The sequence below is a fragment of the Myxocyprinus asiaticus genome, chromosome 44, assembly GCF_019703515.2.
Source record: "Myxocyprinus asiaticus isolate MX2 ecotype Aquarium Trade chromosome 44, UBuf_Myxa_2, whole genome shotgun sequence".
NCBI lineage: Eukaryota > Metazoa > Chordata > Actinopteri > Cypriniformes > Catostomidae > Myxocyprinus > Myxocyprinus asiaticus.
In genome coordinates this window covers 4751660-4766630 of record NC_059387.1, presented here as the reverse complement: position 1 = coordinate 4766630, position 14971 = coordinate 4751660, and the positions used below count along the sequence as shown (strand labels likewise).

General features: G+C 38.3%; 1 protein-coding gene across 4 annotated transcripts in view; it reads right to left on the bottom strand.

The window, feature by feature from the left end:
* LOC127434229 (histone-lysine N-methyltransferase 2C-like) overlaps window positions 1-14971 on the bottom strand; it is a 255749-nt gene that overhangs the window by 206893 nt on the left and 33885 nt on the right. For all 4 annotated transcript variants that reach the window (XM_051686799.1, XM_051686800.1, XM_051686802.1 and 1 more), the window contains exon 2: window positions 13089-13253. In XM_051686799.1, coding sequence (XP_051542759.1) covers window positions 13089-13252 — 164 coding nt within the window. In that variant the 5' untranslated portion in view covers window position 13253. The remainder of the gene's footprint in view (window positions 1-13088; window positions 13254-14971) is intronic.

The window sequence follows — 14971 nt, the reverse complement described above, 5'->3', positions numbered from 1 at the left end:
CTCTGATCACTGTCTGGTTCATCCAACCTACAGGCAGAAATTAAAATCAACCAAGCCAATAGTAAGGACTGTAAAGAGATGGACCAATGAAGCAGAGCGGGAACTACAAGCCTGCATTGATTGCACTGATTGGAGTGTTTCTGAGGCTGCAGCCACAGACCTGGACAAGCTCACAGATACTGTTACATCATATATCACTTTCTGTGAGGGTATGTGCATTCCTACTAGGACTTATTTAAAGTTCAACAATGACAAACCGTGGTTTACAGCAGAGCTCAGGCAGCTTCATCAGGCCAAAGAGTATGCTTACAGGGGTGGGGATAAAGTATTGTACAATCAGGCCAGGAACACACTGAACAGGGAAATCAGAGCGGCTAAAAGAAGATACTCTGAGAAGCTGAAAAACAAGTTTTCAGCTAACGACCCTGCATCAGTGTGGAGTGCCATGAAACAACTCACAAATTACAGGACTCCAACCCCAACCCTGTAGGGAACCAACAACTGGCTGACGACCTGAATGTGTTCTACTGCAGATTTGAAAGGTGCAATCTCACACCCCACACCCACTCTGACCTTCACTTAACACAAAAACCTCCTGCAACCCCCCTCCTCCCCCCTCCTGCTACTCAACCTGCACTTAAGATCTGTGAAGATGATGTGAGCCACGTCTTCCGGAAACAAAAGACGAGGAAGGCTTCAGGCCCAGATGGCGTCTCACCAGCGTGTCTTCGATCCTGTGCTAACCAGCTGGCCCCCATCTTCACACAGAACTTCAATAGATCACTGGAGCAGTGTGAAGTCCCATGCTGCTTCAAACACTCAATCATTATTCCTGTCCCAAAGAAACCAAAAATCACAGGACTTAATGACTACAGACCTGTCGCCCTGACGTCTGTGGTTGTGAAATCATTTTAGAGACTGGTGTTGGCCCACCTGAAGAACATCACTGGACCCTTTCTAGATCCCCTTCAATTTGCTTATCAAGCAAACAGGTCTGTGGATGATGCAGTCAACATAGGATTGCATCATATCCTGCAACATCTGGACAGACCAGGAACATATGCAGGATCCTTTTCATGGACTTCAGTTCAGCTTTCAACACCATCATCCCAGCTATACTCCAGAATAAATTACACCAACTCTCTGTTCCCATGTCTATCTGTCAGTGGATTACCAGCTTTCTGACGGACAGGCAGCAGCTTGTGAGACAGGGGAAACTCACTTTTAGCACCTGTACAATCAGCACCGGTGCCCCCCAGGGATGTGAGCTCTCCCCACTACTCTTCTCCCTCTACACCAATGACTGCATTGCCAAGGACCCCTCTGTCAAGCTCCTGAAGTTTGCAGACGACACCACTGTCATCGGCCTCATCCGAGATGACGATGAGTCTGCATACAGAAGGGAGGTTAAACAGCTGGCTGTCTGGTGCAGTCAAAACAACCTTGAGCTGAGCACGCTCAAAATGGTGGAGATCATTGTGGACTTTAGGAGAAACACCCCAACACTGACCCCCCTCACCATTCTAAACAGCACTGTGGCAGCAGTGGAGTCATTCAGGTTCCTGGGCACTACCATCTCACAGGATCTGAAGTGGGAGACCCACACTGACTCCATTGTGAAAAATGCCCAGCAGAGGCTGTACTTCCTTTGCCAGCTGAGGAAATTCACCCTGCCACAGGCGCTGCTGATACAGTTTTACTCAGCAGTCATTGAGTCTGTCCTCTGCACTTCAATAACTGTCTGGTTTGTTTCAGCTACGAAATCAAATATCAGAAGACTACAAAGGACAGTTCGGACTGCTGAGAGGATTATTGGTTGCCTCCTGCCCTCCCTTAAAGAGCTATACACTTCCAGAGTGAGGAAAAAGGCTGGAAAAATCACTCTGGACCCCACTCACCCTGCCCACTACCTTTTTGAACTGTTGCCTTCTGGCCGACGCTTCAGAGCTCTGAGCACCAGAACCGTCAGGCACAGGAACAGTTTTTTCCCTCAGGCTATCCATCTCATGAACAGTTAAATCACCCCATTGAGCAATAACTATGTGCAATACACAGTTTAGTCTTTCTTATATTTATCCAACACATCCAACCTCTTCTGCCATTTCATTCCTCAAATTTCCAAAAAAATTTGCACTGTACATAACAGATTTGTATTTGTACTATACATAACAGATTATATTAGATTTGCACTACCCATGTGTATGTATGTATGTGTGTGTCTGTACATGTGTATAAATAGTTTTATTTTTTATTTTCTATTATTATCTATGTCTTTCTGCTGTTTTTGTATTGTTTTTGTATTGTTGAACACTGGAAGCTCCTGTCACCAAACAAATTCCTTGTATGTGTAAGCTTACTTGGCAAAAAAGCTGATTCTAATTCTAATTCTAATTTATTTATTAAAGTTGCTTTTCCACACCATTCAAAATAATAGACGGCAGTCATGGAATTAGCCCACAGTACAAAAAACATATTTCTGTGCACAAAGATAAAAATAAAAATACACAATACTAGGAGAAAAGCTTCACTGTGCTTTTTTGGAACACTAACATATAGCCCAATTCTATAAAATTATTGTTTAGCTTACTTTTGAAAAAATACTGGCAAAATTCCCTGTATTAAATTAAATAAATTACCAAATGAGTAAAGCATTAAATAAAAATAAATAAATTACCAAGCGAAAAAAATAACATTGTTAGGCCTATATACATGCCTTTTCTTTACACTTAAATCTTAAATTAGCCTTACCCTGTTCTGTAGATGAAAAAAGTCAGCTGAATGACATTCTCAGAATGTTCTACACTTTTTCAAGATTATAAACTATCAGAACTATTTGTCCAATGCTGAGTTCACTTTCAGAAAATGAGCTTTTGAACATTTTAAAACTTTTAAATATTTTAAATCTATTTAAATCTCTTTACCTCAGATCACATTTGCTGAGATTCTTCAGAAAATGTAAATTGCATTATGATGCTAAAATTTATTTCAGATGACAATAAAATTTAGTTGGTCATTAGAAGTTGCTGGACAAATATGCGGGACATAATGCAGTTGTGATGGCGATGCTTTGGTTAGATGATTGTTCAAAATAGCCTGTTGAATATCAGGAATGTATCATATATAAACCCTGATATTACACTGCATCATTTTTTTCTTTAATAGCTGTGCACACAGCATATACACATGGATGGATGGTCCTTATACTAAGACTGAAAGTTCCCCCACTGCTTGGTGCAGGTTGCCAGCTTGAACAGGGCCGTGACGATTTGTTTTCGGGTCAGAACCGATGGCAACCTGCGATAGGCGCAACATCAGGGTCAATATTACAGTCCTATCAGAAGGGCAACAGCTCCCTTTTGATTGCAATTCCTCCTCTTCTGATTGCATTTATTTGTGAATTAAAATGACAGTAAGCTGGTTAATTTCAATGAATTGTGTCAATACTATCCCCGTTTTACAAAGATTTCAGGGAGGAAAGAAATCAGGGACATCTGGGAGGTGAAAGGTACACAATTAGCGATATACACAAACGGAAACGTATGAAAATGGCTTAAGGGCAGATTTATTTAGCAATAAACCAAAACTAAAGCGACAAAGTGTTTTTTTTTAAGCATGACATCACGCACACCATTTTTATCGATAAAAGGACATTTGAAATTAAACAAGCAGAAGACGACAAATTTAGCAAACATTTTTTTACAAATTTTCACTTTATTGACAACAAAACACGAAAAGTGGATGGAAACTAGGTTATGGACCATGTTAACTCTTATACCAAAGGTTAAATTTCCTAGCTGCCACTCAAGTACATTAGGTGTTCTTTGGATCATTCTCAAATTATGCTGGATAACACGATGATCAGGTTTTGTTCATGACAGATCGAGTGTATGCTGACATTAAAGCAAAAGCAGTGCATTAAAAAATTAAAACAATCTCAAATTCAGTTTTTTTTTCAATTCACCTATTCACTCAAATTGTTGATTGCTGATAATGTAGTTTATAATGGAAATGCAAAAACTGCATTAAATTAGACAAATGCAAAATAGATACATTTTGATAGTGGTCTCAGATACAGTACCAATAACATACAAATTTGATGCAAGAACATGTGCGAATTTTGCTTCAAGGCAAATGAAAGTGTGTTGAAAATGAAAATGTGTTGACTATCAGTTTAAATTGTTCTTCCCTTAAGAGCTCATGTCCACAGTCACAGCACACTGGTGAACAGCAGGAGAAAGCAGGAGAGTGAGCAAGAAAAAGTGAGAGAGTGCCAGAGGGAGAGGGAGAGAGAGAGAGAGAGAAAGAGAGAGAGAGAGCAAGTGCAAAAGGGAAGCAGTGAGGAAAAAGCTTACAGTGCAAGTAGTTCCAGCTCGGGAAGGCGGAGCCTAAAACCTGGGCCGGATTAACTGGCTGAGCCGTGGCACACCCCCTTCACAACAGCACTGCTGTCTCTCTGCACAAACTTTAACTGTTTCCTCCCCCTGCACTCAAGTCTTTCACTCCTAAAATGATCAGTAACCAGGGTAAACACAAGTAAAGCCACTGATAATTTAATAAAAAACTTTCCTTTCGGTCTGGGAATGTAAAAAAAAAAAATATGTATATATATATATATATATATATATATATATATATATATATATATATATATATATCAGATTATAACACTGTTATATCAGTCAACTTACTAATAAATCACATATAGAACACTAGTAGTAAGCAACAGGTTGTAAAACATCAGGTGGCTACCTAACATTTACCAAAATTTTTAGCCCAACCAATCAAAGCAACCACACTAAATCCTTGACCAGGTCTACCGGGAATCTGCAAGCCCAGAAAACTCCACAGGTTTCCACAAAATTCAAACACTCATCATTCATAAAATTAATAAAATGTCCTGCCACTTGTGTGGTTATTAAATATTTTGTACAATGCTGTGAAAAAGGATTTGCCCCCATCCTGATTTCTTCTGTTTTTGTGTAGATCTCATACTACATTGTTTAAAAATTCAAACAAAATGTAACATACAACAAAGGCAATCTAAGTAAACATAAAATACGGCTTTTAAATTATAGTTATTTATTGAAGCAAAAAAGTTATCCAAAACCAACTGTGTGAAAAAGTATTTGCCCCTTAGTTACTAAATCCCCAAATCTATGAAACTGCATTCATAATGGGGTTCAGCTGGACTAGACACACCCAGACCGGATTACCGCCAGCCCTGTTCAATCAAATCAACACCTAAATAGAACTTTTTCAGCAGCATGAAGTTGGCTAAAAGGTCTCACCCAGTAGCACATTATGCCAAGGTCGAAAGAAATTAAAGAAATGTTGAGGAAAAAGGTGACTGAAATAGATCAGTCTGGAAAGGGTTACAAAGCTAATTCAAAGGCTCTGGGACTCCAAAGAACCACAGTGAGAGCCATTATCTCCAAATGGAGAAAACTTGGCACAGTAGTGAACCTTCCCAGAAGTGGCCAACCTTCCCAAATTTCTCCAAGAGCACAGCGATGACTCATCCAGGAAGTCATAAAAAAGCCAAGGACGACATCCAAGGAACTGCAGGCCTCTCTCGCATCAGAGGTCACTGTTCATGACTCCACTGTCAGAAAGACACTGGCCAAAAATGCCATCCATGGAAGAGTGGCGAGGTGAAACACACTGCAAACCCAGAAGAACATTAAAGCTCATCTGAATTTGGCCAAAACACACCTTGATGATCCTCAAAGCTTTTGGAAGAATGTTCTGTGGACTGATGAATAGAAAGGCAGGGTTCCCGCTACATCTGACATAAATCAAACACAGAATTCCACAAAAAGAACATCACACCTATGGTCAAGCATGGTGGTGGTAGTGTGATGGTGTGGGGATGCTTTGCTGCTTCAGGGCGTAGGTGACTTGCAATAATTGAGGGAAACATGAATTCTGCTCTCTACCAGAAAATCCTAAAGGAGAAAATCCTTCAAGCGCAACTGGATTATGCAGCAAGACAAAGATCCAAAGCATACGAGCAAGTCCACCTCTGAATGGCTCAAAAGAAGCTAAATTAAAGTTTGAGTGGCCTAGTCAAAGTCCTGACTTGGAACACGATTGAGATGCTGTGGCAGGACCTTAAACGGGCAGTTCATTCTCGAAAACCCTCCAATGTGGCTGAACTAAAGCAGTTCTGCAAAGAAGAGTGGGCCAAAATTCCACCACAGCGTTGTGAAAGACTGATCTTCAGTTATCGGAAGCGTTTGGTTGCAGTTGTTGCTGCTAAAGGTGGCACAACCAGCTATTAAGTTTAAGGGGGCAGTTAGTTTTTCATATGGGTGATATATATTTAAACTGTATTTTGTGTTTACTCGGGTTGCCTTTGTTTTATGTTACATCTCGTTTGAAGATCTAAAACAATTTAGTATGAAAAATACACAAAAATAGTACAAATCAGTTCCAAAAGCAAGTGTACAGGTGCATCTCAATAAATTACAATGTCGTGGAAAAGTTCATTTATTTCAGCAATTCAACTCAAATTGTGAAACTTGTGTATTAAATAAATTCAATGCACACAGACTGAAGTAGTTTAAGTCTTTGGTTCTTTTAATTGTGATGATTTTGGCTCACATTTAACAAAAACCCACCAATTCACTATCTCAAAAAATTAGAATATTTTGACATGCCAATCAGCTAATCAACTCAAAACACCTGCAAAGGTTTCCTGAGCCTTCAAAATGGTCTCTCAGTTTGGTTCACTAGGCTACACAATCATGGGGAAGACTGCTGATCTGACAATTGTCCAGAAGACAATCACTGACACCCTTCACAAGGAGGGTAAGCCACAAACATTCATTGCCAAAGAAGCTGGCTGTTCACAGAGTGCTGTATCCAAGCATGTTAACAGAAAGTTGAGTGGAAGGAAAAAGTGTGGAAGAAAAAGATGCACAACCAACCGAGAGAACCGCAGCCTTACGATTGTCAAGCAAAATCGATTCAAGAATTTGGGTGAACTTCACAAGGAATGGACTGAGGCTGGGGTCAAGGCATCAAGAGCCACCACACACAGACGTGTCAAGGAATTTGGCTACAGTTGTCGTATTCCTCTTGTTAAGCCACTCCTGAACCACAGACAACGTCAGAGGTGTCTTACCTGGGCTAAGGAGAAGAAGAACTGGACTGTTGCCCAGTGGTCCAAAGTCCTCTTTTCAGATGAGAGCAAGTTTTGTATTTCATTTGAAAACCAAGGTCCTAGAGTCTGGAGGAAGGGTGGAGAAGCTCATAGCCCAAGTTGCTTGAAGTCCAGTGTTAAATTTCCACAGTCTGTGATGATTTGGGGTGCAATGTCATCTGCTGGTGTTGGTCCATTGTGTTTTTTGAAAACCAAAGTCACTGCACCCGTTTACCAAGAAATTTTGGAGCACTTCATGCTTCCTTCTGCTGACCAGCTTTTTAAAGATGCTGATTTTATTTTCCAGCAGGATTTGGCACCTGCCCACACTGCCAAAAGCACCAAAAGTTGGTTAAATGACCATGGTGTTGGTGTGCTTGACTGGCCAGCAAACTCACCAGACCTGAACCCCATAGAGAATCTATGGGGTATTGTCAAGAGGAAAATGAGAAACAAGAGACCAAAAAATGCAGATGAGCTGAAGGCCACTGTCAAAGAAACCTGGGCTTCCATACCACCTCAGCAGTGCCACAAACTGATCACCTCCATGCCACGCTGAATTGAGGCAGTAATTAAAGCAAAAGAGCCCCTACCAAGTATTGAGTACATATACAGTAAATGAACATACTTTCCAGAAGGCCAACAATTCACTAAAAATGTTTTTTTATTGGTCTTATGATGTATTCTAATTTTTTGAGATAGTGAATTGGTGGGTTTTTGTTAAATGTGAGCCAAAATCATCACAATTAAAAGAACCAAAGACTTAAACTACTTCAGTCTGTGTGCATTGAATTTATTTAATACACGAGTTTCACAATTTGAGTTGAATTACTGAAATAAATGAACTTTTCCACGACATTCTAATTTATTGAGATGCACTTGTAAATGTAAAATTTACCAAAATTAAAGACCAAAAAGAGAGACATAAAGTATTTAGACATTTAGAATTTTAAAAAAAAATTCATGTCATTCATAAGTTTTTTAAAGCCTTAAAAAGAAATCATATTTCCCTATTTTATTATTTGATTTAGACATATATGAAGTTAAATATGCAAAAATGACTTCTTAATATGTATGAAGCACACATACACCTTAAGAAATATGACAATTTATATGACAATTATTCATGAAAGTCCTAAGAGAGACAATTAATCGTCAGTCAAATTTCATAATCGTGACAGCCCTAAGTACAAGAGTTGTTAGATGAAGACTAAAAACACACCACTTCAAAATTTCTCTTTCATGATAACACTGTCCTTTTTAATATCTACAACAAAAATTTAAGATGGTGTCTTTTATATAGTGTAACCGTCAGCTGCGTTTTAATGCATTAAACCTCGTTATTGTGTTGCAGGTAACTGAGTCATGAGTGCCCCCAATGTGTAGTGGATCAACACCTTTGCTAGTGCCTGAATTTGTGTTCACACTATACTTATTCACAACACAGGGAGCGAGATGGGACAGGGCAACTTTCAGTATAAAGGACGGTCAAATTCAGCACTCCAGATAAAAACCATTCAGTTCCTCTATTATCTGGTTTCTCAACAGCTGGAATTGCATTTAGATTAAATATCGAATAATTATCTATGATGCGACATCCAAATTCTCTATTTCATCAAACACACGTGTAATATAAGGCCTGACAAGCCAAATTAAATGAACAAAGCCTTTTTGCTGTGTCCATACAGAATATCTACCTAGTGTACTTCAAAACCCAAAGTTGAACACACGTGATTATAATATCTACCATTTAAATAAAAACCTGCATTGGACATCTCATAAAAGGAATAAAATACCCCAAAATTAGCATTTTGTCATCATTCACTGACCTCATGTTGTTCTGATATTATTTTCTTTCTTTGTGAAAAAATAAATGAGATGTTTTGCAGAAAGTCCAAGCTGCTCTTTTTCCCCAAAACTATCACCAGACTTCAGAGTCAAATGAACTACTTTCATGAGATTTGTGTTTTTTTCCACTTGCGTTGTCTGGAACGAGAAGCTTGGACATTCTGCCTAACATCTCCTTTTATGTTTCATTAGGAGAAAGAAAGTCATATGGGTATGGAACTACATGAGGGTGAATAAAAGATGAGAGACTTTTTTGGGGGGTTGTCTATTCCTTCAAGACACATTACACAAATCAACAACCCTTATTTCTGTCAGGAAAAAGTTTGACTATGCATTTTTTAAAACACCTTTTTTTGGTGCAAACTTCCCAAGTATAAAGCATTTGAGTCTACTCTTTAACAACAGTTCAGCTATTAAGTTAGGCTAAATTTTCTCCCCTCCATTTAATGAAAAGGCTTTGGTCCTTCTGGTGGTGCCAGGTAACAATACAATCACTTTGAAATCGAGGGCTCTCTTTGACTTGTTTGTAGTTTGATTGTGTGTACTGAGACACATGACTAATGGTGTCAACATGGTGTGAAGGTCCACAGAGGGCTGTACCTGAAGTATCAGGTGCCGGACTAATCTGCCCTATATCTGCACTGTTTATTTGAGGGCCAACACTTGATCTCCAAGAGAAGGCCCCATATTCCCATCACAGAATTAATACTCAGCAAAGGCCCTCACTAAAGTAGTTCAAAAGAAATCCCAAGTCTATCTTCTATGGGAACCTGTGCTTCATCAAGAACAGCGGCTATTCTTTGTAGAATTAGAAGAATTAATTACTGTGATGATAATTATCTCTAAGCCCTTTCCCACCGACATGGTTCAGGGGCAGGTTCCTGGGCTGGTACTATTTTGTGCATCGTTTTGTTCAAGGGGAATACCCACTTAGTTAGGAAGATCGCAGCTACCTGTCAAGTACATCGGTAGGATTCTCAATCAAGACGTAAACATAGGATTATATGATAGGACAAAAATCTAAATCTAGTTAGACTTAGTAGAAATTTTACAGAATACTGCAATTCTGTATTGGCACATCCTGTTTCAGAAGATAACCCGACCTTATGACAAGTTGTCTAATAGTATGACATGGCAAAATCATAAAGAAAATCAAACGAGATTTAAAAGTTCTTCTTGAAATTCTGTTTGATTGGTTGGTCTTTATGGGAATTAGTCATACCTCTTCATACGAGACAATCAGTACAATATCTTATGATTACACCATCTAGTACAAATTATTACGAGTTATGAGATTGTTATTTCAGTTAATCCTTGTTGACGATGCATTTCTGCACCTGCATATGTGCTCGAAAAAAATGCTCTTGAACCAGTGACATTTTATGACTTGTTTTAAACTTAACAATAAATTGAAGCGGCCTGGTTAGCTCAGCAAGTAAAGATGCTGACTACCACACCTGGAGTCGTGAGTTCGAATCCAGGGCGTGCTGAGTGAATCCAGTCAGGCTTCCTAAGCAACCAATTGGCCCAGTTGCTAGGAAGGATAGAGTCACGTTGGGTTAACGTCCTCGTGGTCACCATAATATGGTTCTCGCTCTCAGTGGGGCGTGTGGTGAGTTGTGCGTGGATGCCGCGGAGAAAAGCGTGAAGCCTCCACATGAGCTAGGTCTCCGCGGTAACGTACTCAACAAGCCAACTGAGATTCGTCCTCCGCCATCTGGATTGAGGCGAGTCACTACGCCACCATGAGGACGTAAGAGTGCATTGGGAATTGGGCATTCCAAATTGGGGAGAAAAAAAATTATAAAATGTTTTTTGAAATTCATTGCCCAGTCTGAAATTCTCCATCCACATGCTTCATGCTGTGCGCTAGCAGAAATATTTCTTGAGCAAAAATCAACTCTGCAAAAAAAAAAAAATAAAAAAAAAGAAAACAACAACAACAAAAAAAAAAAAAAAAATGCTGTCCTCTGAGCAGTATCTTGTGTACCTCCACACTAATGCACCTCAGGACACTCATGAGCCTCTTCCAGGTGCAGCAGAATACTTCATAATACTGCCATCTCACCGGCTCCAGCACAAATACACATGCGCTCTGTTCTAAAACCTAGAGAGCTGTCCGAGAAGCATTTTAAGGCATCTTAGGTGTGCTCCCCAAGAAAAGGCTTTTCCAAAAGATTCACATTTTGGTAAAATTTTAAAGGCTGCTTCACACCACACGTGAAAGCAGTGCATAAGTGGTGCATATTTTTTCACCACCTATTTTAAAAGTTGTAATTACACTGCAGCTCGCCTACACCAGTTTTTTCCACACCGCTGTGAATCTCCAGCGCAATGGCAAAATAAATAATATTTTACCCGAGATGTGAGCTTGCAGTCTGAATTGAATGCCACGAGATAAAAAGATTGCGTAGTGCAAAATAACACCAAAACAAAATGTCCTTCTATTGCGTTAAGTTCGCTGGCTGCACTCAAAAGAAACATACAGCACGATCTGTGTAGTCCAGTCTACGGACAAATGAATGTTAAGAGCCGGTTCTTTAAATGAATCACTCAAAACAAAAATGTAAAAATTAAAACAAAATACAAATACATAAAATAATTTACAAATTTCTATAAAAATAGCTATATATTAAATTAAAAATATAAATACATGTTTTTTTTTAATAATTATATATTTTGCAAAGGCAGAATTCTGTAGGAAACACTGCAGTGTGTATGCCATTGCTGTGCAGTGTGAAACAGGCATCAGGCAGAATGTGGTTAAGTCTATCTCAAAGCATTGTGGACATAGCGAGATAAATGTTCATTAGAAATATATTTCATTAAATAATGAAAACAATAGATTCAAAAGTTATGCTTATATTAAAGTACTGCATTTCTATAGTGTGGCAACATGCTCAAATCGAACTTCAGGAATTGAGAAATAAGGGCTCATGGGTTTAATCATAGAGCAGGTGAAAGTGACAGAAATATTGTACTATTGCATAACATAGCCTAATAATATGTAATATAATATAATAAAAATATATTACAAATTTATTTTTTATTTTTTTATAAAATAAAAAAATATATATGAGTTCCAAAAAACAGTGTATATTTAAATTGACCAAAATTAAAGTTGACCAAAATGAGAGACATATTTTGATATTTAAATTTTTTTTTTCCAAGTCATTCACAAGTTTTTAAAGCCTTTAAACAATATCATATACCTATTGTATTACTTGATTTATATGTTTGAAGCTAAATATGTCAAATGACTTCTTAAGGTGTATGAGGCACACATGCACCTTAAGAAATATTACAATTTATATGAAAATTAATCATGAAAGCCCTACAATTAATCGTCATGATTGCAATTATTTGTTTGACAATTAATCGTCTGCCAAATTTCATAATCATGACAGCCCTAACAGCAAAGCAGCTCAGGTTTTAGAACAGAGCAAGAGATTGAGTAAAACAATGCAAATCTAACCCTAATCCCATGATTTATCTGGAAGGTTTCATAATCCATTAAACTCCTCAATGATTAAATAGTTCACTGGGCTTTATGAATAGTTTAAATGGGCATAGGGGAGTTGGGCAGATAAGCACATTGGAAAAATGTGCTTATTAAAAACAGAGGGGGGAGGGGATTATCAGGTCATCATAATCTTATAACAGTATTAACTAACCACATGTATCACCATAAATCTCATGATCTTTCCTGGTTGTAAACCTTATTGATTCAATCTGATTCACGGACAAATCATAACAAACAGTTCAGCCGTACTGTGGTGAGAATAAATATCAGCACCTTAACTCATGATGACAGAGTTTGTGTGTGTGTGTGTGTGTGTGTGTGTGTGTGATCTCAACATAGCAGCCACCATGGGGAGCAACCCACCCCATATAAAATAAAACTGCTTTTTCTTGGCCACTGGTATGACTGGATTCTTCACCGGATGAGAGTGTACATGATTTTAAACAACTAACAAGTAAAAATTTGTATTTAACCTACTTTAAGAAACACAAAGTCTAGAGTAAAATGCAAAGTAGACAGCAGGTGTGTCGTCATATGCAAACAGCGTCAAATGGGAACCAGAGATGCACTTACTTCCTTTTTGACTTGGGTGTGACAGAGGCAGCATCCTTGCGCAGCCGGCCCCGTGGGCGTTTATCTGAGGGGGCCGGGCTCCCTGAGGGCGTAGCCCCAGCACTGCTCAGGGGAGGAGATGGTCCTTGGTCAGAGGGATCCAGACTCTTATCCTCTGATGACATTCTGTACAAAGATGGAGACAATGTCAGCAGATGTAAATGGGAGAATGTGGAGTTTTTCCTCTGAGCAGTGAACTGAGAAAGGACTAACAGTTCCTACGACTGGTAACACCAATCTTAATAACACCATCTTAAAGGAATATTCTGGGTTAAATACAATTTAAGCTCTATTGACAGATCTATGGCTTCAATAACCCTAATACTTAAAACTTACATGTGTTAGCAAGAGACTGGTATGATAGAACACTTACTAAACCTGTCTGTACAAAGCTATACAAACTCAAGATAAGCCATTTTTTTTTTTTTTTTTTTTTTTAAATAAACTCAGATCCCACTGATTTTTGCTTGGTATCCATGCAAGAACATCAGGAAGTGATGTGACTCAACTATCCAACTAATCAGGTAATGTTAACATCCAGCAAAATCCAGCAACAGAAATAATACTTAAGTAATGAAAAATCAGTTCATTTCTGGCTCAGAAATAAGTCCCACCTTTAGAGTAAGATTTAGACAACTTTACACCTCAATTAACACATTTTTGAGAAGAAATAAGAAAAAAATTACGAGCTGCACATTTTTGCTTTTAAACCCTTCAGAATCCCTCGGACCAGTCTTCCACTGTAAGTGTAATTAACAGTTTTTTTTTTTTTTTTAAATTATTTTTTTTAGTTAACACAAAAAGGTTTGAGGTTTGACGTCATAATGTTTCATCACGAGAAACACACACAGATGAGGTTGAGGTAACCTGGAATATTTCTTTAAAACAAAATTTAACAGAACATTTTCAAGTACCAAAGAATTTCCAATACGATGCAAATTTAACTCTTGATTACAAAATCTTAAAGTATTGCTAGAGAGCAGCCAGAAAGGTGTTATCATCAGGGCTAAATGATTAATTGAAATAAAATCGAAAATGAGATTTGACCTGTAAATAAAAAGACTACGTGTGGCTTGCTGCACTTTCTGTACACGTGGCGCTGTGTGCATGCATAACACATATTCAAAGCACACGTGAGGCTTATGGTACAGTGTTTTCAGAGCGGTTCTGTACTTTATATACGCACATTCCCTCATGTTCACTGTCAACAAACATGCTCGAGTTTGTTGTGCTAACATGCACTGAGCATGTTATTTACATTCATAGTGCTCTACATTCACTAGGCCTAATTGCACATTTGTGTAAGTCCAAATATGCCTGGCCACTAAAAGTTACAATCCAAATCTAAACTAACCCCAACCTATGACTGTGCATTATCCCTACGTATTAGGGCTGTCAGCTGGGCAGAGAAACTAAGTTTGAATTTTTATCTTAAATATTTTCAAAATTCTAATAATATTTTTTTAATTGACGTTGTTTCCTTAGTCCTAAAGAGGGCGCATTAAATACATAAACCATACAGCATCGCTATATTATTGCATAGAACATTCCTATCCTGGCTCTTAAAAAAAATAATAATAAAAAAATATTTCATTTTCAACTAATGTGCATAAAATAAATTACAAGTTTTAGCAGGTCCATATTTTCAAATGTTAAGTCAAAAGAAAAATGGGGGTGGGGGGTAATGCTTCAATACAGTTCACATGGTGTTACACTTACTGATGCCACATTATACTACCCCTGACTCAAACTTCATAATAACAGCGAAATACAACATTGTTTTTTATTCATTACAGTGTATGTAGAGTAGCAATATTCACAGATAGCAGTGGTACTCGGCTGAA